Source organism: Fonsecaea multimorphosa, assembly GCF_000836435.1.
Source record: "Fonsecaea multimorphosa CBS 102226 unplaced genomic scaffold supercont1.2, whole genome shotgun sequence".
Taxonomy (NCBI): domain Eukaryota; kingdom Fungi; phylum Ascomycota; class Eurotiomycetes; order Chaetothyriales; family Herpotrichiellaceae; genus Fonsecaea; species Fonsecaea multimorphosa.
The window spans coordinates 2202885-2227905 of NW_015971636.1; the positions used below are offsets into that span (position 1 = coordinate 2202885).

Consider the following 25021-nt stretch of genomic DNA (forward strand, 5'->3'; position numbering starts at 1 on the left):
CTATGGCGTTCCTGGAATCTGGGGTGAAGAGAGTCAGGGGGGGCGGTCGTGCAAGAGAGATCCCTAATAAAACTACCCATGCGGCTTCGAACCATATGTTGAACTACTCTATGTACTCGACCCGTAAGGTCTGGGGAAATTGTAAGCGAGCCACGGGTGGACGCACTGGTTCTACTAGGTACCTATCTGAGATTCGCGATTCAAGCTTTGACTCGGTCCCTTCTCTTGGGTTTATTGATTGGTCGGCCCAGCCGGAGCGCCGTAACCAGCCTGGAGCAGGAGGGATGGCGGGAGGGGGGAAAACATTCAGTACCTAAGTTACCTTATGGTGGTTATTTGCATGTGCAACATGCAGGTGGTTTCCGTGCAGGTTGTGGCGTCAGTGCCGTTTCGTGGGGCGATGATCCCTGCAGAGAAACCTCGCAATGACGATTAAATCGCCCGAGTGACGTCTGTCGTTCGCTCTACCTAGGTAGGTAGCAAACCTGTACCACCTGGGTGCCTGGATTGAATTGAATTGAATTGAATTGACTCCCCAGGGCATCCAGATCATCGACCGATCGCCGGAAGCATGGCGAATGGACTGGGACTGGGACTTCCAAGGGTAATGGATTAGATAGATTCTAGAAAGATAGGTAGACGCACGGGTGGATGGAATGAAGGGAATGAATAGAGGAAATGCCCATAGGGGGGTTGCACACAGGCCAGAAAACAGAAAGCAGGTTTTTTTCTGGTTTTACATATTGAAAAGTTGAAACTCTGAGCGGATTTGCCCATTTCTTGCCTCTACTTTCTGGTTTATCGAGTAGATCTTATATTTTCTTTTTCTTCTTCTGTCTTAAACTCCTCCTTTCTGTGTTTTCTCTCTAGGAAACCCCGTTTATACTTGAATACACGTCCATAACACAAGGCAGAGAACTATATCCCCCCCATTCCCCCAGACATCAATATCAAATCAAACCATAACCATAACCATAACCAACCAAGAACAAACCCCAAAAATGTCCTCCCACGACACCTCCGCCGACGGGTACTCCTACTCAACAATCCTCCTTCTCTCCGTGACCGGCCTCTTCACGCTGTTGGCCATCGTCGCCGCGGGCGTCTATTTCGCGGGCTACGCCGACGACGTGGCCGAGTGGTGGGCTAAGCGGTACTACAAGGCGAAAGCGGTCGCCGAGGTGAAGTTGATGGAGAATGTGGGCGAGGAGAGGGTCCAGGGGATGGTCAAAGGTGAGTTCCTCACTAGGATTCGGCCCTAAAGGCCGGTTGCTATTACAGCTGGCTAATTTTGGGGGAATCAAGACTCGCTGAAGAAAAACCCCGTCATGGGCGAGGACGAACTCGAACAGGTCTCCGGCGGCTTGGGCAAGGAAGCTGTCCAGGAGGGTCTCGGCGGTGTTAGTGGCAAGTTGGGCGGGTTGGGAAAGTTGTGAATATACCTACCTAGGTAGGGAAAACTGCAATTCCATTCCCCGGCAGGTGGCTTCTTTGAGGGAGAGAGCTGGGATAGCGTTGGTGTCGCGATATACTGAACTGCAGACTGGGATCGGTGCGAGGTTGCAGTAGATGACCGGGCGCCTGGTTGAAAATCACACGTGAGGAGTTGAGGCGGGTCTCACCAAAATTGGCATCGAGAAAACGGAATCAGATGTAAAATAACTTCCAGCCTTCCGGGATATAACAAAACTTTGCTGAGCAAGGATCCAGCACTGGCTCAATAAGACAAAACTTAGACATCCATCTGCCTCAGATCTTGCAACGTTCGAGCAGACTTCAGCATCTTTACCAACAGCTCCGGGTAGTCCCATCCCAGCGCGCTGGCAGCCATGGCCGTCAAACTTGCCTGATCTTCGCGGCCCGGTCGGCCTGGACCGGTCATGTTGGGTTTCATATTGACGTCGAAGATTGCGAACTGGGAATCCGTTGCCTCTGTGAGCTGCCTGACGTCGATTCTTATCGGCGCCGTCACCCGCAGCAAGCGAGCCACCTCTTCGCATTCCTTGCTGATCTCTTGATACCGTGGATTTGCAGCTGCCTCGTGCGGTGTCAGGGCTTTTGAATTGGCTGTCACAGCTACGACGCCGTTGTACGGTGCGATACCGTCTTGGTGGTTGAAGCGCACGACGAGTGGCAGTGCGTAATAACCTTCACGGTCCTCGGATGGCGGCATGACCGTGATGGTCGCTTCCTGGCCAGAGAGATACTCTTCAGCCATGGCGATTGGGCTTTCCTTGAACAAGACTGATAAATGCGCAGAGAGATCTGATGAGTTGCGGCACACCTTGACGCCGTGACTCCCTCGGCCACGAATCGGTTTGGCAACGATTGGGTATGGCAAGGTTTCAAGGCTGAGCGATGATGTGGAGTCCAAGGTCCATGAGCGAGGCACGGTGAAGCCGCCATGCTTGCGGAGGAGATTGTTGACATAGTTCTTGTCGTCGTATTGTTGGACGAATCGCGGGGGTTGACCCACGACTTTCATCTCAGCAGCATACTTGTCAAGAGCTGACGAGGTCTGCAGAGGGTGCGAGGCAAATAGAATCGTGTTCGCCCATAAAATGTTGGCGCCTCGCTCGATGGCGGACAGGATGCCTGCCTCTGTGTCAGGATAGCACCAGCCTCCATCTCGCTTTGGGTCAGGATTCCTCTCTGCAACAATGACATGGACATCCTTTCTGGATGCAAGGACGTAAGCGATGTCGGCCCCTGAGTCTTGATATCCCCCGGGTTTCTTGGGTTTGCGAACACCGTTGACCTCTGGAGGGTCGCATGCTTGGTAGAGGACCGCAACGCGTAATGCGGTGGACGGGCTATGTACCATGCTGAAGGGTCGTGCTGCTTGGCTAGCTGGGAAGCAGCAAGATGTCAACAATCTCTTGGTAGCTGTATTGAGAAGCAGAAGCCTCATCCTCGGGATGCTGGGTCAAAGCACAGGCCATCTCTTGGGTGGACTGCGTAATCACCGCATCTGAGATCTGACCCGTTGTAGAGCTTGAGGAGCGATTCAGACTCATCAGTAACCTACAGTTGCTATCGCCGGGCAGATATGACAGAACCTACCTAGGTACCTTAGGTCGATCCATCAATGGTGCGTCGAGACTCTGAAGGAGGCTTGTGGACGATATTAATACCTGGTGAGTGCCTGGCTGCCCAGGTGGGGTTTCTTGCTCCCCCTAGGCCCTTAGGCTCCCTTAGGCTCAAGGAAACTTATGCGGGTCAGGCTTCCAACCACAGCACATGCCTTTCTCCAACTTCATTCCTGTTCGCACAGCTTCTGGTTCACCGACTGGTCAGACTTGCTCTCTCATATCTAACTGAATGGCACCCTGACTTCTTCACCCACATCCACCTTGCACAGCACAACCCACCCATGACCACCACAACCGCCCCCAAAGACCGTCTGTGGTCACGGCGAGAGATCGAGGGACTGATAGCAGAAGGCAGGAAGATCATAATCCTCGATGGACGTGTGATTAAGGCTGATGCTTGGCTCCCCTTTCACCCTGGTGGTGACAAGACCATCTTGCATATGGTTGGAAGAGATGGAACTGATGAGATCCGGGCACTTCACTCCCCTGGGGCGCAGGCGCACATGCTGAAGTTCGTGATCGGGAGAATCCAGGGGAGATGGATCAACTTCCTACCTCCCATACAGGGCGGGCATTTCAGGCCATATATCAAGGGTCAGGATGTCGACGAAGTGGAAGAGGAGGATTCAGACGTGCAGACTGATGGTGCTCTCAGCTCTTGCAGTGACAGTACCGCCCCTTCGTCACCCATCTTTGACCCTGTCGACGTTCGAGAACGAGGGACTTCGTCACCGTCCACGTCTTCCTTGTCTGACAATGAGTCGGCCAACGTCAACAACGACCCTATTCAGATGAAGCTTTCGGCGGAAAAATCCTCAGACATGTTAAAGTACCCGTCGTTAGACTACAGCTCGCAGAGTCGGATTGTCGCCAAGTACCGCGAACTCGATGCTCAGATGCGAGCAGCTGGTCTTTACAACTGCCCATACGGTGCATACGGAGTCGAATGCTGCAGATATGTCCTCCTCTTTGCGTCGTCTATGCTTGCACTCCACTACTCCTACTACGCCGTCTCTGGTGCCCTCCTCGGCCTTTTCTGGCACCAGCTAGTGTTTACCGCCCATGACGCCGGGCATATGGGTATCACACACAACTTTCACGTCGACACGTGTATTGGAATCTTCATAGCGGACTTCTTGGGTGGATTGTCCATTGGCTGGTGGAAACGCAATCACAACGTCCACCACATTGTGACCAACTCACCTGAACACGATCCCGATATCGAGCACATGCCCTTTTTCGCCATATCCACCCGGTTTTTCTCGTCTTTACGTTCCACCTACTACGACCGGATCATGCAGTTTGATAGCATTGCAAAACTGGCCATCTCGAAACAACACTGGTTATACTATCCAATCCTGCTCCTGGGTCGCTTCAACCTCTACCGCCTCTCCTGGGAGTATCTCTTTCTGGGCCAAGCCCCCAAAAAGGGACCTGCGTGGTGGCATCGCTACCTGGAAATCCTGGGACAGTTTGTCTTTTGGGGATGGTTTGGCTATGGAATTGTGTATCGCTCCATCCCTACAGCTTGGGACCGCTTCGTGTTTGTCATGATCAGCCATATGGTCACCGCGCCGCTGCACGTACAAATCACGCTTTCCCACTTTGCCATGTCCACCACGGACATGGGCGTGCACGAGTCCTTCCCACAGAAGATGCTCCGAACAACCATGGACGTCGATTGTGCGCCCTGGCTTGACTTTGTCCACGGCGGACTACAATTCCAGGCCGTCCATCACCTGTACCCGCGGATTCCCAGACATAATCTCCGCAAGGCGCAGGTCTATGTGCGGGAATTCTGTAAAGAGACAGGTGTCCCATATGCAATCTATGGCTTTACGCAGGGGAATAGGGAAGTTATCGGGAGGTTGGGCGAGATCGCGAGACAAGTCAGAGTCTATGAGGAGTGCAGGAAGGTGTGCGCGAAGGAAGTGGTCGGGGGGGGAAGAGCATGTCCACTCTGACTGAGCGACAAATGTGGACATGAACCGAAAAGATGTGTCAATCAATAATGAAGATCGAGATATTGTCTTTTTGGGCAAGAAATGGATGGTTTGATATGAGACCATTCTTCAATACATATAGATCATGATGAGATGAGAAAAGAGACAGGGATGTATATATGCGCGGGATCAATTACTGGGGGATGGAGAAATAGAGGCGTCGAGATGATACTCTGCACTGATACCAACAAGTCTACCTAGTGCATATTTCCTGAATAAAGGAAGGTTTCAAGCAAAGTAGGTCTTTTAAGAATCTTTCCCCCGTGCCTCCATCCACTGTGATGCCAATCCCAGGGCGAGTCGAGATTAGCACATGAAAAAATGAACCAGACGAGCACCGCCAGTTCACTCGAATTCCACCCCGGCAGTGGTAATCCCGAACCCGAACGCGCTTCTGCCTCCCTTTCCGCCTCCTCTCCCACTCTCGCTGCCCACATTCCCTGCACACACATTTGCTGCTGCTGCTGAGCTGGGGAGGAGAGTCGCCACGAACCTCCCCTTCCGCACGGCCTCGAGCCGCTTGTCCCGGTCCCTGAGACACTCGTCTAGCCCCATCTTGGCCGGGAATTGTGGGACGGGCAGCCTTGCGAGGGAGAGTGAGAGCGTGGCGTAGGATGTCCAGGGGGAGACGAGGGGCGCTAGAGCGGTCGGGACGGAGGTGGTGCTCGGCTCGTTCAGCGGGCGGGTCGAGGTGGAGGGAAACTGGTGAGAAGAAGGAGGGGTTGGGGAGGTGGTGCTGACGAGCACGGCACAGTCGAACCGCTCTTGTAAGGTCTTGAGATGGGTAATCGTCTCCGCGGCCCGCGATGGTCCTCCAGGGTTTGCTGTGGCGGGGGCCTCGAGCTTCGCCATGGCCTGGTCGCCTCGGTCCTGCCAGTAGAACGCCGTCGCCGAGTCGATCACGATCAGCCCCAAGGGCCGATGCATAGAGTGATGTTTGGAGCTGTCCAAGAGGTACGTGTCCAGAGACGAGAGGATGGAGATCATCTGGGCTGAAGACTGTGGTCGGAAAACGTGTATGTGGTCGAGGGAGGAGCGGATGATAGTTTGTTGTTGGACATTTGCATCGGTCAAGGTAGTACCCGGGGCAGCAGCTTGGCTAGATTGTTGGTGGTGGTGAGTTTGTAGGTAATGCTGCATCATCTGCGCCACCCTTGTGGCAGAAAATCGCCCGTCGGCGTCGACGTACACGGCTGTCGATTCCTTGCCGCCCAGAGACCTCGGGAGGACCGAGACGGCGCAGAGATGGGAGAGCAGAGACGTCTTTCCCGAGGCGGATCGCACGCTTGTGAGTTCAATCGTTGCAGGTTTGGGTTTGACTGTGGGCGTTCGTTCCTGTGGCCCGCGAGAGTTGGACACCTCGTCGTCACCCCGGTCTTCCTCGTCCAAGACTGGAGATGCCGCTGCCGGTGAGGAAGGCCATGCTCCTTGACGTTGGAGAGTGTCTTGTGTTGCTGGGTAGCGTAGTGATTCGAGTAGGCTGTCCAGCTGTGAGACACCCAGAACAGACCTCGGTCGAGGATTGACCGTACATCTGAGCTCTGCTAGGAACTATTGATGCGAGCAGAAGTGACAATGATTAGATACGTACTGACATGGATATGATGTGCCACTGCAGCCTCGAGAATTGGGGGTTGGGTGGGATAACGAGGCTGTGGATTATGTCCCGTACATGGTGCAAGGGAAGGTGAAGCGGAGACTTTGCAAAAGGATCATGAGATTGATTTACCTGCTCGAGACTCTCTTCGTGGACCTCTTCGAGGAGGCGAGCTCCATATTGTTCTGCCGACATGATGCCCTCGCCATGGTATACCCCCGCGTGGTAAATCTGTTTGTCGTAACTGGATTCAAAGAGATGCTCGGAGGATATTATTATTGTTGAAACGGTGGTGCTTTTTCCATCGTGGACAGAAACTTCAGAAATGGCTCCTCCCGAACACCCCTTCCCCGTCTCGGAGCTCGACCAGCACGTCCGCTCGCACAGTGTCAATTACAAGGAGAAATCGCGCAAACTGCCCCAAGACTTTGACCTGCAGCGCGATTGCGAGTTGATGGAACTCGTCCAGTACAGTTGCACCACGGTCAAGCAGCAATATGAGAGGGCCCTCGCAAACGGGACGGGGACGGCCAGGATGGAATGTTTCCCCATTGTCAGGCTGTTTAGGAAGTATGTACCCTCTCAATCTTTATGGATTGGGGAAATCTCGAAAGGTGCTAACGGGTGGTTCTTCACAGATGCGTCAAAGGTGGGAAGGTGTTTCATGTCGAGACGACAGCGTGGGAAGGGCAACATGCCTGGAAACCCCCAAATACACAGCCGACAGTGCACATGAACAACAGCGACCAAGAAAAGCCTGCGGCGGACGTCTCGTCAGGAAATATGGTTACGTCCTACTGGAACTCGCTATGGTCCAAAAAGTAAATCCTTTTGTTCTGCCTGGGGTATCATATGCAAATTTTATCCCATCCAATGTGAACGACCAGCCGAACGCCAGCGCTGCCAAAGCATCAAAGTGCTGGAAATCACAGCTGCATGACCACATCGCCTGTATGCGATCCTGAGCTACTCCGCTTTTCGGCAAGAGTGTCGTTGACCGGTGCCCGCCTTTTGACCATCAGTTCTTCCGGCATTCGATACGCCTTTTCGCAGTTGACGATCGGTCCTAGCTCAAAACCACCGCGTTCCTTGGTCAGCAAGTCGCGCAGAGTTTCTTCAAAGACTGCTTCTTCCGACAGATCAACCCCAGTCTTCCACCGCTTACGGCGAACGATGGGGGCAGATTTCTTTTTGGAAGAGATAGCCTCCGTATCGAGCGGATGAGCAGCGTCCAATTTAACAGCTCCTGCCAGCTTACGCAATGCCTGCTCACCAAGTTTCCCTTCTTGGGTCGCCAGCTCTCTGATCTTCCTATTATCGGCCAGTCGGTCCGGGTACACGGGTGTATTCCTGTAGGTATGTGCCGAGGGCAGCTCAGGCAAACCCCGGGTTGTGAATGAGAATTTCTTCAACTCGCCGTGGCCGTCCAAGCCGGGACCAAGGAACGATGCCGGGAGTTCGACGAAATTGTGGAATTCGTCTTCAGGGGGCGGTGTTGGCAATAAAGGACGGTTGATGGAGGGTTGGGTCTGATACGGGCCGAGTTGGTCGTCCGGGCGGGGAACATCGAGGACGTCAACGGCGGTCTCGAAATCGGTGGCGATGGGACAGGTTCGCCGGGCTGCGATCATGGAGCGCCGGACCTTGGAAAGGAATTTGAGCATGACTGCCCAGGATAGTCAGCACATATATGCCATGCCTGCGGCGTTGGAGTAAACCCACATTCGTCCATCGCTGCTGCCATGGCTTCCAATGCGACTGACTCAATCACCGGATCTTGGATCCCTTGTTTCTGTGCCTCCTCTTCACATATCGTCTTTATACACAGCACTACTAAATCATCCACCACCTCCTGCTTCAGCAATGCTGGTTCCGAGGTCGGCAAGGACTGAAGTTTGTGTCGCATGACATGGTGGTGATGGTATGGGATTTTCCTCTGCGGGGAGGTGGTGGACATTGGCCTGGACTTTTTAGGTCACTGTAATTTGAATATATGGCGGCAGGAAGAATGTACTCCGTTCTTCTGTAATCATCACCTTGCCCGCGATAGAACTGCCCTCGGTATGGGGAAGGGCATCGCAGGAAAGTTGACTGGGAGCACAGACTCAATAAAGAAGGTTAACCGACGAGGCTGAGCATTACATAAGGCGCCAAGGCTCGACCTCAATTGGACTGCGGATCTTGAAGGAGCTTCAACAAGCTACTGCTGGTGATCAGACCACCACTTTGACTTAGCTACCACTTCAGCCTCCTCTTCCCCTTTCCCATTCGTCTCACAACCCTCACACTCACCTCGCACTCCATCTCAGAGTTGGGGTACATCAGCAATTTTAGACGAGACTGAGCTCGAGCCAGAGCCAGATCAGAAACAATGGCGATCAAGCCCATTACAGGAGTGCGTTTTTCCTGTCCCCCACTCTCCTGCTCAACAGAGCACATTATCTTGCCCGGCCAGCGAATGGAAACTATTCGGGCTGTGTGCTTGGGCTTGCATGAGAAAAGCCGGCAAAGGCTAACATTCAGTGACACTTTCCGCAGATGCTTCGACGAGGCCTCGTCTTGGATATCAGCATTGCGATGGGTATGACCTTCTACCTTCCTATCTAGCACCCTTCGAGCTTTTGCGTCCCAGTCTGGGCAGAGCCGGCCTAGTTCTTGGTCCTGCCTCCGAAAGAGATGGGACTCCACCGCACAAGATATGATCAAATCTCGACATCCGTCACTTGCCGAAATTATGGGAAGACGAGGAATTCTGCAGAAACCTGCACCACCTGCAACCATTAGTAGAGCATACTACTGATCAGGGTGTTATGATTTATAGGTCTCGGCACAACATTCGGCTACCTCTGGTGGTACGGCTACCACCTGCCCCGCGTACGAGCCAGAGACAACTTCTACGCCAGACTCGAGGACGAGCGGGCGAGAGAGGCGGGCTTCAAATAAACAAAGCAAATTCGACGTTGTTTTGTGCCCCTGTGCTAAGATCAAGACGTGGGAAGGCGGTGGATCGGATTTGTCAGTGCGAAGGACCGTTTCCAACGACCTCTGGGGGCTCTGCGTTGTGGGAATCTAGGTTCGGCAATGCTTGGGAGAGGACAGTGGGATTGAAGCTTTGAGATGTGCTCGCAGTGTGAGGAATCTGGGAGAGGAGAGGAAGAGGAGACGGAAAAAATCCCAATGGCGGCTCTGTACATACATACCAAACGCCTGGCATTCTGAAAGAATACAAAAAAACTCAAGGTTATAGCAACCAAGGAAAGTCTGTGGATTCCATCATGTTTTCTGCTCTATGCTCTTGATTCTTCTACACGAAATACTTGGGTATCTATCATCCTTGCCGTGTCGGACCATACTGCGTGACATCTTCGGCGCATTGTGGCCACAAGACAAGTTTTCAAGGGCATCATCCAGCAACCTTCAGCGTTTGCTCTCCCAGTGGATACGTAGGTATCAAGTCGAAAAGCATTCGTCCATCATCCTCAAAATCGACGGAGATATTGGGCCTGTAAGTGTCGTAATCCTACACATTCACAATCTCTTCCTGTCCTTCCTGACCGCCCTCTCCCAACTATTCTCGAAAACACACTCTTTCTTCTTCAACGCTCCTCCTGTCTTCCCTGAGACATCGGCACCAAGGTTCAAATACCTGACCACCTCGACGCTTCCCGTGCCCACGCCCATGGTTTTGCCGACAATCACACTCTCGCTGACGCCCTCGATCCGGTCGACCTTGCCCGCCGCGCCAGCGTCAAAGACGTGGTCTGCCGTCTTTTCGAAACTGGCCAACTGTAACACCGAGTCACGCATTTTGGCCAGCCCGAAACGCGTGATGCCCAGAACCTCACCCTTGTAGGTCATCACGTCCGCCAACAGGTACATGTGGCGTGGATCGATCGACAGACCTTTTGTGACTTCTTGGATCTCGGTGATGATTTTGGAGCGTGCGGCTTCAATCCCCAGAACCTGAAGAGTTTCCATCACAGAGTTGGTTTCAGTGTGATATGGGTCGACGCCTTCGGTGTTCATGCAATAGCGGAGACCGTAACCTTCGACCATGACTTTGTGCATTTGGACAGGTGCGGTGTCCTTTTGCGACACGGAATGGGGCGGGATGGATGGTGTTGGCTCTTCGAGTTTGATTTTCGAGGACAGTTTTCCACTCGTGGCTTCCTTTTTGACCTCAGCGTCGGTGGTAGAATGTGCCTGCTCGGTTTTCACCGCCATAGATCTTCGCATGGCTTTGATTTCATCTGACCTCGGATCGTCTTCGGCCATGACCACAGCTCTAGTCGCTTGCGGATGGCCGAGGACATGCACGTTGGGCAGTATGCGACGCAAAGTCTGAAGGCGAATGAGACGTTCACTTTGACCTTCTTCATCAGCCTTTGCCGCCGATCCCCTCTTCGCAGATTTGATCGCCGATTCTGTAGAGATCCTGAGCTCATCCTTGCCGCGAAACTCGATCCTTAGTTTGGCAGATTTGAGTTGTCGATGTTTTTGAATGGCAATCACTATATCCTCCACTGTGAGATCCAGACCCAACTCGGTAATCGTGTCCAATGAGATCTGGAGGTCGATGCAACTTGGTCTGTCTAAAAAGTGGTGGATTTCGATATAAGACGTGACGTCTGCCAGAAACAGACTTTCGATCCGGCCTTTGACGATGCGGGCAAGGCCTTCGGGTATCGACAAATCTCTTCGGCGCTCTAACCGGCAAGTAATGACTGGCGTACTGATCTCCTTTGAGGCATTAATGATTTCCTTGATTCGAGGGACACCTGCTGTCAAACTCATGCCTGCGACACCGGCAAAGTGGAAGGTTTTCAGCGTCATTTGAGTTCCCGGTTCTCCTATGGACTGTGCACCGACAGCCCCAACCGCGTGCCCGGGTTCAACACGCGCTCGCTCATATTTCTCCAAGCAGAGGTTCACAAAAGCTTGCAGCGTCTTCTTAGAGAGCTTAGACGTGAGCTCAAAGCGGTCTTTCGTGGATGGAGCCGGCCTCGTTCGCGCGCGATCGTCTATGGGGACGGGCTTCTGCTTTTTTGAAACCTTTGACGTGGTGGGAATTGCGCCTTTTCTGCCCGAACGTCGTTTCTGCGCAGGCCCTTCTTCACCGACGTCATCTAGTTCAGCTTCGGCTTTTCGCTTTCCTTTGGAGGCCGGTCCAGACGGTGGCAATGCAAACTGCTGTTTCTTCGCCCTCGCCTCATTGAAGGCGTGGCACTTTGCCATGACAAAGTCATGTATTGACTGGAGGAAGGCTCGGTTACTCTCATTTTGGTCCACCAATTTGTCGTCATCAGTATCATAGCGAAGCTCAACACTATTGAAGCCAAACCTCGTCAGCAGACCTCTCTTTGCCGACAGGATCTCTTCCATGACACTGAAAATCTCGGTATCCTTCAAGCCTTGGTCCTTTATATCAAACGTGGTCGCCTCAACGTGAGCATAGGTGCGGTCAAAGTCGACCGGTTTAGCACTTGCCTCCATATCGACGGGATCCAAATCATCATCTCCGAAACGAAACTGCACAATGTTAGAAGCGGAGTTGCGGACCGTGCGATCGTAGTTGGTAGAAAGATCTTCAAGAGACTTCATCAGGCGCCGCGACATGTAACCGGTTTCTGCTGTCTTGACCGCAGTGTCCACGAGACCAACTCGACCACCCACTGCGTGGAACAGGAACTCATAAGGGAGGAGCCCGCTGAAAAAGCTGTTCGAAACAAAGCCTTTCGATGGAGGTGATCGTTCATGTTTCAGGAAATGAGGTAGTGTGCGGTCCTGAAAGCCATCGGCAACACGTTTTCCTTCAATGTCTTGTTGTCCTAGAAGAGCTGCCATTTGAGCCACATTGATGTTTGAGCCCTTGGAGCCAGAGACAGCCATGACCATTGGCGTGTTGTTTTTACTGAGCTGAGAGGTCAAAATTCCTGCAATGTTGGTTCGAACCGTACTCAACACCCTGATCTGCTCTGCTTCGAGGGTGCCTGCATCGTCCAAACCCGCCTTTCGTTTCAGTTTGCCTGCTTTGGAATCTCGAACAAAAGAGCCACACTCGTCAAATACTTTGGCTATCATATCAGCCTTTTCCTTGACGAGCTTTTCAGGCGGTGTGACATCACTGATGCCAACAGTGAAGCCTTGATTGCCCAACCATCTGGCGCAGAGTTTCGATAAGCGATTCATCCCCTGAGCGGCAGCATCAGGTCCGAAGTCACGGTATAGAATGTAGAAGATCGAGTTCTTCTTTCCGGATCCGACGGTCGACTTGTCCATCCTACCGCAAAGCACCTCTGAATTGCGGACACATAAGAAACTATCGTCTTGGAGATCTCGATGTAGGCCAGGGTGGTATTGATTATGGTCTCGGCAAGCGGCATCAAGATTAACCCTCACATTCGACTCCTTGTTCGGACGCATCAAGACGCTGAAAACCTGCTTGCCGGTCCAGAGTGTTTGAGGCTTGATAATTGCGGGGGGCGGAAGCTCGAACTTTGTTTCAGGCTCCAGCATCCCACAGCACATCGTCACGAATGTTTTCTTGTCGAAGAATTGATCCAGGCTGCTCAAGAGGAACGATGCTGTGATGAAGTCCTGTATTGCCGATATAATCGGTTCGCCATTTTTGGGCGTCACAATATTATGCTTCACGCCCATCAAAAGCATTGCTTCCGTCCGAGCTTCTTCTGTCTGGGGAACGTGGAGATTCATTTCGTCTCCATCGAAATCTGCATTGTAAGGGTTGCAGACACATTCGTTTAATCGAAACGTCCGATGTGGTCGGACTTTGACGAAATGGCTAAGGATACTGAGTTTGTGTAGCGACGGCTGGCGGTTAAACAGAACCACATCTCCGTCTTCGAGATGGCGTTCGACGACGTCGCCTTCCTTTAGATGACTCGCCGTGAGCTGACTGTTGTATTTCAGAGAGTTCTTGAATCCTTCTTTTTTAATGACATGGTTGGCTCCTGGCCAGACATTGGGTCCATTTCGCACCCGTTGTCGTAGCTTTTCAATGTTGAGTTCGTTGACAACTTCCGGGTAGGTCATGTTCTTTGCCACCAGTATAGGGACTGCGACTTCGTCAATGCGCAAATTAGGGTCAGGGGAGATGACCGTCCGCGCCGAGAAATCGACACGTTTGCCCGAAAGGTTGCCTCGAAAACGTCCTTGCTTGCCTTTGAGACGTTGGACGAACCCTCTAATCTGTTTTCCAAATTCACCTTTCGCTAGACCTGGTACGTCGCTGTTGATGTACATCGCCAGTTGAAGGGACAGATAATCCCAGTGTTCCATGATCTGTGAGGAGGGCAATCCCTTCTCAAGAGTTTCGCGCAGAGCATCATTAGCAGCGACGATGTCCCCGAGCTTAGCGGTGATATCGTCTTCGGTGCTTGAAGCCTCTTGTCCTACCGACGGTCGGATACATGCAGGAGGGGCAGGGACGTATGTCCAAAGAAAAGATTCTGGTCTCGCGGAAAAGAGCCCGAGCAATTCACGATCGGCACGGCGGATTCGTTTGAACAGACGCAGGGCGCGAAGAGGGGTCAAATCGTCCATTGCCTTTTTGAGATGCTTCTCGAGTTCCGAGTTGGCAAGCTTTGCACTCTCAAAAGATTTGTCAAACGCCACCTTTTCGGGCGGCGGTACCTTTTTCGCGGAGGTGGAGGCATTGTAGGACTTGAACTTGTCGTGGGTAATCTTGAGAGAATGTGTCGTCGCTTTTCGAACCAAGCCATTGACAGCGCCACACTCGAAGCACACTTTCGTCTTTTTGCATTGATCTGCCACCCGTCTGACAATAGCAGTCTGTTTCAGGCTATCATTTTGCGATCTGCGGATCGCACCCAGGAATTTTCGGCGGTCGGCTTCGGAGAGGAGAATGCAGGAACAATCCTGGAAAGGTCAGTATTTGGTGGCGGTGTATTATTTGAACATGGCGCATGCCTTGCAAATGCTCTGTAGAATCTGGATAACTTTTCTGAAGTATCCGACGTGATACACAGGAAGAACCAGTCGAACATGCCCAAAGTGACCGTTACACTCTTGCAGATGTTGTCCACAGGTTTCGCAGCTGTTCTGTTTAGATGAAACGCCCATGCGCCTATCAAGAGGCCCATATTCAGCGATAGCACGAGTTCCATCCGAGCGTGTCTTGTCGAGATCGAATAGGCGGCGGTCGACAAGTTCAACAGCAGACTGATTGATTATGTCTTGATCCGACCTGGACACATCAGAATCGTTCTTCAAGCACCACCACGGTCAATCCTACAGGACGCCAAACTGAAGTTCTTTGATCACTTTGGGAACGTCATTTATCACCTGCTCTTTCCCTAGGATCATATCCTGAACCTGCGTGGCTGCAGTCATGTTGCCTTGACTATCACCGCAGGGAGCGGCGTGGGAATGCGGAATACGGAGGAGGATCAGGCATCGGCGCGACTGCTGGTTGTCAGCTCAGGAGATGGACTCCGGTTGAGTGCAACAGAAGATCTAGGGTTCGTGTATGGGATAAGTGCAGTGTAGGTATGTTGTAGCGTGAATCGTTTTATTTCTAGACGCTCAAAGAAACCATGGTGGGCGACCACAAAAAGTTCTCCAACTCCACCCCACCTCAACAAGGCTGACTTCGACAAGGCTGACTTCAACGAGGCTGCGCAGCCTCGCACCCCCGAACCAATCATGATCGTCATCAATCACACTCACTCGACAGCTTGCTTGTACTCAGTAGTTCCAAGTCGACAACCGTGCTCTGTGGTCATCTTCAATTCCATCACTCCCGACAGGACCTCAGAAACTCCGTCCCGCCCTAGAGACCTTGATAATTTCAATCTGCCAATCGATAGCTGACCATGGTATCTACCTTGTGGTTGCTGGTGCTGAAGCTGCGTAGTTGGACTTTCTCTGCGTTTTTAATCTCTTTGGCGTCGCTGTCTCCCCATTCAATGGGGACATCCGAGTCCGCATCAGCGTAAACCAGCACATTGAAAGTGCAGTTCCCATCAAGCACCGGCAAAAATGTGACTGACGCTGTAATCTGTCGAAAGATGGCTTGGATCTCTTCCTGTATCTGGGTTTCGGTCTTCTCTGGTTCGGTCTCTTCTGTAGCAACCTCGCTGTTCTCCTGTCAGACTTGTCCCCTAATTCTCTCTTTGCGTCGCTTACTCTGGGGCGGTGTTTTCCTTGTCCGCTGCCTTCTTTGAAGATCGCTGTTTTGAAGATTTCCCAAGAATTTGGACGTCAAATTGCCACCTCTCAACGTGTTCGCCCGTCTCCTTGCTTGTGATAACCACCACCAGCTTTGAGATCTTGCCACCAACCATCCATTTGTTCAGTTGTGACATGATCTTTTTAATGTATGCCTTGACCTGGTCGTCCGAAGAAACGAGCATGTTGAGGCCATACTTTTTGACTCTGCACCATTCAGTCAGAGGGTTTTCCGGGGTGTTTTCATATCGCTTACGGTGTGAAATCCTCCGCGGGATATACGCCTCTCTGAAACCTGTAATATATCAATATTTCATCCTCCTTTTCCAGTGCTGTGGCTCACAGTATCGTGTTTATCGAGTATTCAAACTGCTTTTCTCAGTCCCGGCGCGTGTGAGATCGGACGAAGTGCACTTACGAATTCTGCGACTGTTTTCGATGACCCTGCGCGTCCATCAGCACATGATCGTCGCTTCAATCAATACAAACTTGCCTTTGAGAGCAACTTTGTGCAATTGCGACTTGTCTTTCTTCTCAACCGCCATCTTGCTCATGCTGGATGATCAGTACAGAGCAAAGTGTGGTTGACGATGATCGGGGTGGTTTTGTGTTGATGTTGATTGTTGACCGGGCAATAATCGGCAACATTCCTTCCCCGTATTTTCTGGCCTCAGCACTGGCAAGTTTTTCTAGCACCTTGCGATGCGCAGTCAGGGTCAATGTCCGGCACCACCCCAAATATTCTGACCCATGCGATCATGGCTGCAGCTCTTTGCACGGCGAAGAGCGGCTTTGAGCACCCCTTCTGCCTCAATATGGCATAAATCGGGGTTGCGGTCCTTTGCAGCCTCTGCTTTCCGGTACGCGCCAACCAACAGTCCTCCTGGCGACCTCGAAACTCGAATCGCCGCCATCCCGATAGAGCGATACCGTAACTTCTGCATCGTTGCGCATGTTGACCATGGCAAGAGCACGTTGAGCGACCGACTTCTGGAGTTGACCGGTACCATCCAACCGGGCTCGAACAAGCAAGTCCTTGATAAGCTGGATGTAGAAAGAGAACGGGGCATAACAGTCAAAGCTCAAACATGTTCCATGATTTACAACTACAAGGGGGAGGACTATCTGCTTCATCTGGTGGACACTCCTGGTCACGTTGATTTTCGCGCAGAAGTCTCGCGAAGTTATGCCAGTTGTGGGGGAGCTTTGTTGCTGGTCGACGCCAGTCAAGGTGTCCAAGCCCAGACAGTCGCCAATTTCTATCTTGCTTTCGCACAAGGTTTATCGTTGATCCCGGTCATCAACAAGGTGGACTTGCCTCACGCCGATCCTCCCAGGGCACTGGAGCAGATGCATGATGCCTTTGAACTTGATCCTGATTCGGCTGTTTTAGTGTCAGCAAAGACTGGGCTGAACGTGGAGAGTGTCCTCCCAGCTGTTATTGAAAAAATTCCAGCGTAGGTACTAAGACGCACTCCCATTGAAAGTGCTTGCTGACTGTGACAGCCCTGTTGGAGACCATACGAAGCCCCTGCGACTGTTTCTGGTGGACTCCTGGTACTCAAGTTACAAAGGAGTTATTCTGTTGGTCCGCATATTCGATGGTGAACTTCGTGCAGGAGATCAGATTATCTCCTTCGCGACAGGTCTCAAGTATACTGTGGGCGAAGTTGGTATTATGTACCCTGATCAAACTCCTCAAAAGGTCCTCCGGGCTGGACAGGTTGGATACGTCTATTTCAATCCCTCGATGAGAAAGAGCAGCGAAGCTAAGATCGGAGATACATACACAAAGATCGGATTTCAAAATCAAGTTCAACCCCTGCCGGGCTTCGAAGAACCCAAACCTATGGTCTTCGTTGCGGCATTTCCGGTGGACCAGGGCGAATTCGAACAACTTGAAGATAGCATTAACCACCTCTTGCTGAATGATAGAAGCGTCACGATCCAGAAGGAGTCATCACTGGCACTTGGTGCTGGATTTCGTCTGGGCTTCCTGGGAACACTACATTGCTCTGTTTTTGAAGATCGACTTCGACAAGAACATGGAACAAGTATCATCATCACTCCACCCACCGTACCATTCAAAGTACTGTACAAGAACGGCAAGGAGGAAGTCATCACAAATCCGGCCGAGTTCCCGGACAGCGAGGAAACACGCAGGAATGTGGCAGAACTCCGCGAACCCTACGTTCTAGCAACTCTGACCTTTCCCGAAGAATACCTGGGAAAAGTCATGGAGCTCTGTGAGGCCAACCGGGGTGAACAAAAGTCCATGGAATATTTCACATCCTCTCAAGTCATCCTCAAGTACGAAATGCCCCTGGCCCACCTCGTGGACGATTTCTTCGGGAAGTTGAAGTCGGCGACTAAAGGGTATGCTACGCTGGATTACGAAGAAGCCGAATGGCGGGTCAGCAACATTGTGAAACTCCAACTGCTGGTTAACAAAGAACCCGTCGATGCCATCTCCCGCGTCATGCATCACTCCCAGGTCCGGCACGTGGGGAAGCAGTGGGTGGAGAAATTCAAGGAACATGTCGATCGGCAAATGTTCGAGGTGATAATTCAAGCTGCTGTCGGTCGACAAATCATTGCGCGGGAGACGTTGAAACCGTTCAGGAAGGATGTTACTGCAAAGTTACACGCAGCAGACAAGACGAGGAGGATGAAGTTGCTAGAGAAGCAGAAGGAGGGAAGGAAGAAGCTCAAGGCTGTCGGCAATGTGGTCATCGAGCACTCTGCCTTTCAGGCATTTCTGGCGAAATAGTAAGGAGGACGGGGTAAGATTCGCCTGTCGAGAGTGTACTATCATCATAGAGCAAAGTCAATCTTTTCTTCTTCTACCATCCTTCTCACGCAAAGAGAGAGTCTCGTCACGCCCAGCTGTGTCATTCAACGAATATGTATCTTTTTCAGAAATGAGGGATGGCATCACTCCACCTAACACGCTGGTAGATCCCTGCTGGCGCTGACCGCAACGATATGATCGTTTCGACAAGCAGGAATAATCTTGCAGCAACATAGACGGCTATAAGCAAGGAGAGAACCCAGTCTAAAACTCGGTTGTCTGTAATAACGAGGAACAAGAGGATGGTGGGACCGATGGTCGCAACAATGCTCGACACTCTCCACAGTGTGCTCTCAGCTGAGGTAGGGAACGAGTAGTTCCACGCAGAAAGGTGCCATGCCCCAATCCCTCCGGCCAGAAGCCACAGTATAAAAAACCAAAAGTAAGTTAGGTGGTCACTTGCAACGTTAAATTGGCGTATATGCAATTTCTGCATCAGCAAACGCCTGTCGCCCTTTGTGCTATCGAGCATTCTGTCGATATCTTGGACGCTGATTGAGGGGCATGAGATCGTCCTCCGTAAAGAGACTCCACTGGGCTTCTTCCACCAGCAGATCAAGGTGACAACCGCGTAGGTGACAAAGCACAGCGTTGTGACTTCAAAGAGAGCCAACTCCATCCGCTCCACTGCACGGCCAATGCATTGAAGAGCGAACCATACAAGTTGTACGGCAGCGATTGCTTTTTGAAAGGTTTTCTCACGGGCCAGACCGTCGATCTCCCGACACGTAACCTCTGGAAGAACTAACAAGCTTGAGCTTGCCAGCCATCGGATCTCTGCCGCTCCGACGATGATTTTGCCCTTATTCTGGTACTCCAAGAGGTATCCGCCCATCATGCCGAAGAATGAATGTTTCGTCGTCCACCAAGGAAACCCATGATCCTGCATCTTTCGAGTTTGTGTGCGAGCAAAATAATGCTCATCAAACGACAGCATACACACAAATTCCGGGGCAATCATGGTGAGAAAGGCCCAAAGGACTTTGTTGCCCATAACCCTCCATGCGGACTTGTTGGGAGAAGGGATCGTAAGATGCTGAAGATTCCAAGTGCAGATGATGATTGTAAAGACGCAGCCCCACACAAGTTCCATGGTGCCGCGTACAGGGCTGATAGACACGAAAGCCGACATGCTGGTGGACGTCGGTAGGTAGGTTGTCCGCTGGAGTCACGGCCATTGATGAGAGCACAATTGAGGAGTTGTCAAAAAAACCTACTTGATCATATCGCAGAAGAGATAAAGTGCTTGCGCGAGAAGAAGGCTGGCATGGTTTGATATTCAAACATGAAGTACTCGGGCACCGCTTGATATTGGGCAGCCTCACCAACCTAGTGAGCCGCATCAGGGCAGTGCTGTTTCTGTCGCAGACCCTCAGCCACCGCCATAGCGTCCGGGTTTGATGCACTCGGCCCATCTGAGCGCACTTATGCAGGCTGCACCGCCCGCCATGAAAAAAGGCAACCAGATAGCATTCGCTCAAGTGTGCTGGAATGCAAGCAGAAGTCCATTAGTGTAGAAGCGGGACGGAATAATTACTTAATTACTGAGTAGGTAGTAATGGGTTGGTTCTGGGTGGCTCGGTGGTTCTGCTGGAAACTTGGACATCGGCGGAATAAGGTTTATCCGACACACCGGCTTGCTGTCCGCGAGGCTTGGCGCCGTCCGGGTCGTTTCCTCTTTCGTCAGTGTCAACACAGACAAACATTGAGCTCGTTCAACCAAAGCACTGGAGTCCAAACACTTCAAGAGATCCAGCTCAGGATGTCGGCCGATTCACCAACCCGCCCGACGCGTCGCGTTGCGCGCAAAAACGTGGTAGTCGAGGAATCCGACGACGAGTTGAGCTTCATCAAGGAGGATGACGATGAGGAGTTTACGCCCGCACCGAAGCGAAGCCCGCGAAGGTCCACGAGAAGACAGACAACAGCAAGCGTCGATGCATCGCCCAAAAAGTCGACGCGTTCGCGCAAATTCAAGACTGGCGAAGGCATCGAACCTTCGCAGATATTCGATCCAGAAGAGACCATGCCTTCCAGCGGCCCTACCTCTCCAACGAAGACTGCCTCGCCCCGAAAACGAAAGAGTGTCGCTCCTCGAAAAGGCCGGAGGTCCTCAATCGCACCCCCTCAACCTGAGTTACCTCCGCCTGAGGCCACTACCAGCCCGGCACACGACATCTTGCCAGCGACACCACTGAAAGACATCACTAGCCATGCATTAAACAAGAATGTCGCTCTGGACGCGGATCAAGAATTGCGCAAACCAATAAGACCGGCTGATCTAATGCTAGAGAAGCCTATGGACATCGTTATACGGGCAAGAGCGCAGGCAGTTCCAATTGCTGAAGAGCCTGCGGGACCCAAGTCTAGGATGGTCATTCGACAACTGGTCATGACAAATTTCAAAAGCTATGCCGGGAGGCAGGTGGTCGGGCCCTTCCATGCTTCATTCTCTGCGGTTGTCGGACCCAATGGCTCTGGAAAGTCTAATGTCATTGACTCTTTGCTCTTTGTCTTCGGTTTCAGGGCGAGCAAGATGAGACAGGGCAAAATCTCCGCGCTGATCCACAACTCGGCGCACCACCAGGATCTTGATTTCTGCGAGGTTGAGGTCTACTTTCAAGAAATCATTGACCTACCAGGAGGGAAACACGAACTTGTTCCAGACTCGCAGCTCGTGGTCTCCAGGAAAGCGTTCAAGAACAACTCGAGCAACTATTACTTGAACGGCAAAACTACGAATTTCACGACCGTAACGACATTGCTGAAGAATAAGGGTATCGACCTGGATCACAAACGATTCTTGATCTTGCAAGGCGAGGTCGAGTCGATTGCGCAGATGAAGCCAAAAGCTGCAAATGAGCACGACGATGGACTTTTGGAGTACCTCGAGGATATCATTGGAACCTCGAAGTATAAGACACCTATCGAAGAAGCAGCTGTCGAGCTTGAAAGCCTCAATGAGATTTGCGTGGAGAAGCAAGGTCGTGTTCAGCACGTCGAGAAAGAGAAAAATAGTCTGGAAGACAAGAAGAATAAAGCTTTGGCATTTATCCGCGATGAGAACGAGTTGGCAGAAAAGCAATCAGCCCTGTACCAAATCTACATTGGCGAATGTGAAGACAACACCAAGGTCACAGAAGAGGCTATACAGCAAATTCAGGAGCAGCTCAATGCCGAACTGGAGAAGCATGCTGGGAATGAAGATGCCATCAGAGATCTCGAAAATGCTTACCACAAAGCCCTCAAGCAGTACGAACGAATTGAGAAGCAAGTCCAAGAACTGAACAAAGAGCTAGCTAAATTCGACAAGGAGAGCGTTAAGTTTGACGAGAAGCGCAAATTTATCGGTGGCAAACAGAAAAAGGCAGAAAAGACCGCCACTTCCAGTCGGCTGGCTGCATCTGAAGCTCAAAGTCTTGTCGAAAGGCACACGGGGGATGTCCAACGTAAAGGTGCAGAGGTTCTTGAACTTGAGAAAGAGATGGAGCAAGAAGAGCAAAAGCTGGCCGCCATCAGGGATGATCTCAAAGGGAAGACCCAGGGCTTGTCCGATCAGATTGCGGCGAAGCAAAAATCGCTGGAGCCTTGGAACGCCAAAATCAACCAAAAGCAGTCAACGATCGCCGTCGCACAATCTGAGCTTGATATTCTCAAGGACAAAGCGAACAGCGGTCAGAAATCGATAGACCAGGCCAACGAAAGGATTGCGAGCATTGAATCTGACAAGGCCACGAAGCTCGAAGAAATTCAACAACGAAAGCATGAAAAGGCCCGGCTGGAGAAGGATATTAGGAAGATCCAAGATGCTTTACAAAAACTGGCTGCCAGTGAGCCAGAGGTCCGCTCTCAGATATCGTCGGCGCGGCAGAAGGCTGATGAGGCACGAGCGAGCCTCGCAACCAGCCAGAATCAAAGTAACGTGCTCAAGGGCTTGTTGCGCCTCAGGGATTCGGGTCGGATCGATGGCTTTCACGGTCGCCTTGGCAACCTGGGTACTATCGATGAGAAGTTTGACGTTGCCATATCCACAGCATGTCCGTCATTGGAGAACATGGTTGTCGACAATGTCGAGGTTGGACAGCTGTGTATTGAATATCTCCGAAAGAACAACTTAGGGCGAGCGAACTTCATTCTTCTCGACAAGTTGGCACACCGCGATCTGTCTCCCATACAAACTCCGGAGAATGTACCTCGACTCTTTGACCTCATCAAGCCTAAGGATGCGCGATTTGCCCCTGCTTTCTACAGCATCATGCAGAATACGCTTGTTGCGCAAGATCTCCCGCAGGCGAACCGTATTGCTTATGGCGCGAAGAGATGGCGGGTGGTCACTCTTGACGGTCAATTGATTGACGTCTCTGGCACCATGAGCGGCGGTGGAACTCGTGTTGCACGAGGTGCAATGTCATCCAAGTTGTCTTCTGATACTACGAAGGATCAAGTACAAAAGCTTGAGAACGAACGAGATCAACTGGAGAAGCAGTTCGAGGCTTTTCAGACAAGACAAAGAGAACTTGAGGCCAGCCTCAGAGACAAGCAAGAAGAAATCCCTCGGCTAGAAACAGCTATTCAAAAGACCAATCTTGAAGTGGAAACCTGTACCAGGAATATTGCCGACGCACAGAAACGCATTCAGGATCTTACAGTCGAGCTGGCTAGCACCTCAGTGGACGATTCTCAGATCATACGTCTTCAGACGCACATTGAATCAACTAGCAGGGAGCTTGAACAATTGCACTCCGAGACGGCTAGTGTGGAAGCCGAGATCCAAGCTTTGCAGGACAGGATAATGGAGGTTGGTGGAATCCAACTCCGAACGCAGAAGGCTCGAGTCGACGGCCTCAAAGAAAGGATCGACATGTTGAATGACGACATCTCGAGCGCAGAAGTAGCCAAGACGAAGAACGAGAAGCTTAAGGTCAAGAACGAAAAGACGAAATCGGATGCAGAGAAGGAACTTGAGTCTTTGTCTAAAGATCTTGAGCGACTGGAACAGGACATCGAGAGGCACAAGACTGCGGCGGCGGAGCTGCGGGCTCAGGTGGATCAAGCTGAAGAACAACAAACCAGTATGAAGGACGAACTTGGAGACCTGAAGAAGAATCTCGATGCGCAAACGGCGGAACTGAACTCGACGAGGGCTGTTGAAATTGAGATGAAAAACAAGCTCGAGGAGAACCAAAAGGTCCTGGCGGACAACCAGAAAAAGAGTCGTTATTGGACAGAGAAATTGTCCAAACTTACCTTACATGACACTGCCGACCTGGAAGCGATAACCCAAGACCAAGACAATCAACCGCTTGAGCGCCCGGCGGATGAAGAAGATATGCCCGATGCACCCCCTGAAGCAGATCCGGATGCAATGGACGTCGATGAAGGACAAGATGAAGAGCAGCCCAAGACTCCTTCCAATCCGGTACGAAGGCAACTGCAGACATTCACCCGCGATGAACTACTTGACAAAAACAAAGATCATCTTGTCGCCTCAATTGCCGCACTCGAAGAAAAGGTTTCCAATGCATCAAGCATTGACTTGAGCGTCATAGCTGAATATCGGCGACGATGTGCAGAGGTGGCTTCCCGAACTAGCGATCTCAAGATTGCTGTGAAGACTAGGGATGCGGCCAAAACACGCCTGACTGATCTACGAAACCTTCGCCTTACCCAGTTCATGACAGGCTTCACGACCATCTCCTCGCATCTGAAGTCGATGTACCAGCTCATCACGCTTGGAGGCAACGCAGAACTCGAGCTTGTGGACAGTCTCGATCCATTTTCTGAAGGCATTCTATTTTCCGTCATGCCTCCTAAGAAAAGCTGGAAGAACATTGGTAACTTGTCTGGCGGGGAGAAGACTCTGAGTTCGCTCGCCCTAGTGTTTGCGCTTCATGTCTATCGGCCCACACCCTTGTACGTTATGGATGAAATTGATGCGGCTTTGGATTTCAGAAACGTGAGTGTTTTGCCGTTTAACCATCAACGTGTACCCTGAATGCTAACTTCTTCCAGGTGTCAATTGTCGCGGGCTACATCAAAGAGAGAACCAAAAACGCACAGTTCATTGTCATTTCCTTGCGAAACAACATGTTCGAACTTGCAGAACGGCTAGTGGGCATCTACAAGGTCAACCATATGACAAAGAGCGTCACAGTAGAAAACAAAGACTACTTGTCCATGGGAAATCGGAGGCAAGAACAGCCAGCAAGTGATGGCAGGGCGACCAGTGGACAACCCGGACAAGTACGGTGAACAGCACTTCATTAGT

General features: G+C 51.6%; 11 protein-coding genes across 11 annotated transcripts; 5 read left to right on the forward strand and 6 right to left on the reverse strand.

Annotated features, from left to right (window-relative positions):
* Positions 1–1001: 1001 nt before the first annotated feature.
* Z520_01746 (uncharacterized protein) lies at positions 1002–1436 on the forward strand (the record flags this gene model as incomplete). The annotated part of the gene is made up of 2 exons (XM_016772262.1): positions 1002–1233; positions 1306–1436. The coding sequence occupies 2 exons, from the start codon at positions 1002–1004 to the stop codon at positions 1434–1436; spliced, it is 363 nt and encodes a 120-aa protein (XP_016637401.1).
* Positions 1437–1732: 296 nt separating this feature from the next.
* Positions 1733–2824, reverse strand: Z520_01747 (uncharacterized protein; the record flags this gene model as incomplete). The annotated part of the gene is made up of 1 exon (XM_016772263.1): positions 1733–2824. The coding sequence occupies one exon, from the start codon at positions 2822–2824 to the stop codon at positions 1733–1735; it is 1092 nt and encodes a 363-aa protein (XP_016637402.1).
* A 549-nt stretch (positions 2825–3373) lies between these two features.
* Z520_01748 (uncharacterized protein) lies at positions 3374–5056 on the forward strand (the record flags this gene model as incomplete). Its single annotated transcript, XM_016772264.1, has 1 exon — positions 3374–5056. One exon carries the CDS (start codon positions 3374–3376, stop codon positions 5054–5056), a length of 1683 nt encoding a protein of 560 aa, XP_016637403.1.
* A 384-nt stretch (positions 5057–5440) lies between these two features.
* Z520_01749 (uncharacterized protein) lies at positions 5441–6887 on the reverse strand (the record flags this gene model as incomplete). The annotated part of the gene is made up of 2 exons (XM_016772265.1): positions 5441–6646; positions 6825–6887. The coding sequence occupies 2 exons, from the start codon at positions 6885–6887 to the stop codon at positions 5441–5443; spliced, it is 1269 nt and encodes a 422-aa protein (XP_016637404.1).
* A 130-nt stretch (positions 6888–7017) lies between these two features.
* Z520_01750 (uncharacterized protein) lies at positions 7018–7517 on the forward strand (the record flags this gene model as incomplete). The annotated part of the gene is made up of 2 exons (XM_016772266.1): positions 7018–7262; positions 7331–7517. The coding sequence occupies 2 exons, from the start codon at positions 7018–7020 to the stop codon at positions 7515–7517; spliced, it is 432 nt and encodes a 143-aa protein (XP_016637405.1).
* A 101-nt stretch (positions 7518–7618) lies between these two features.
* On the reverse strand, positions 7619–8598 carry Z520_01751 (uncharacterized protein; the record flags this gene model as incomplete). The annotated part of the gene is made up of 2 exons (XM_016772267.1): positions 7619–8358; positions 8415–8598. The coding sequence occupies 2 exons, from the start codon at positions 8596–8598 to the stop codon at positions 7619–7621; spliced, it is 924 nt and encodes a 307-aa protein (XP_016637406.1).
* A 1622-nt stretch (positions 8599–10220) lies between these two features.
* On the reverse strand, positions 10221–15065 carry Z520_01752 (uncharacterized protein; the record flags this gene model as incomplete). Its single annotated transcript, XM_016772268.1, has 3 exons — positions 10221–14591; positions 14718–14919; positions 14968–15065. 3 exons carry the CDS (start codon positions 15063–15065, stop codon positions 10221–10223), a joined length of 4671 nt encoding a protein of 1556 aa, XP_016637407.1.
* A 457-nt stretch (positions 15066–15522) lies between these two features.
* Z520_01753 (uncharacterized protein) lies at positions 15523–16447 on the reverse strand (the record flags this gene model as incomplete). The annotated part of the gene is made up of 5 exons (XM_016772269.1): positions 15523–15811; positions 15861–16109; positions 16159–16234; positions 16321–16346; positions 16392–16447. The coding sequence occupies 5 exons, from the start codon at positions 16445–16447 to the stop codon at positions 15523–15525; spliced, it is 696 nt and encodes a 231-aa protein (XP_016637408.1).
* Positions 16448–16652: 205 nt separating this feature from the next.
* On the forward strand, positions 16653–18672 carry Z520_01754 (translation factor GUF1, mitochondrial; the record flags this gene model as incomplete). Its single annotated transcript, XM_016772270.1, has 2 exons — positions 16653–17359; positions 17409–18672. The coding sequence occupies 2 exons, from the start codon at positions 16653–16655 to the stop codon at positions 18670–18672; spliced, it is 1971 nt and encodes a 656-aa protein (XP_016637409.1).
* Positions 18673–18817: 145 nt separating this feature from the next.
* On the reverse strand, positions 18818–19885 carry Z520_01755 (uncharacterized protein; the record flags this gene model as incomplete). The annotated part of the gene is made up of 1 exon (XM_016772271.1): positions 18818–19885. The coding sequence occupies one exon, from the start codon at positions 19883–19885 to the stop codon at positions 18818–18820; it is 1068 nt and encodes a 355-aa protein (XP_016637410.1).
* Positions 19886–20515: 630 nt separating this feature from the next.
* On the forward strand, positions 20516–25005 carry Z520_01756 (uncharacterized protein; the record flags this gene model as incomplete). Its single annotated transcript, XM_016772272.1, has 2 exons — positions 20516–24709; positions 24766–25005. 2 exons carry the CDS (start codon positions 20516–20518, stop codon positions 25003–25005), a joined length of 4434 nt encoding a protein of 1477 aa, XP_016637411.1.
* Between the last annotated feature and the right edge of the window lie 16 nt (positions 25006–25021).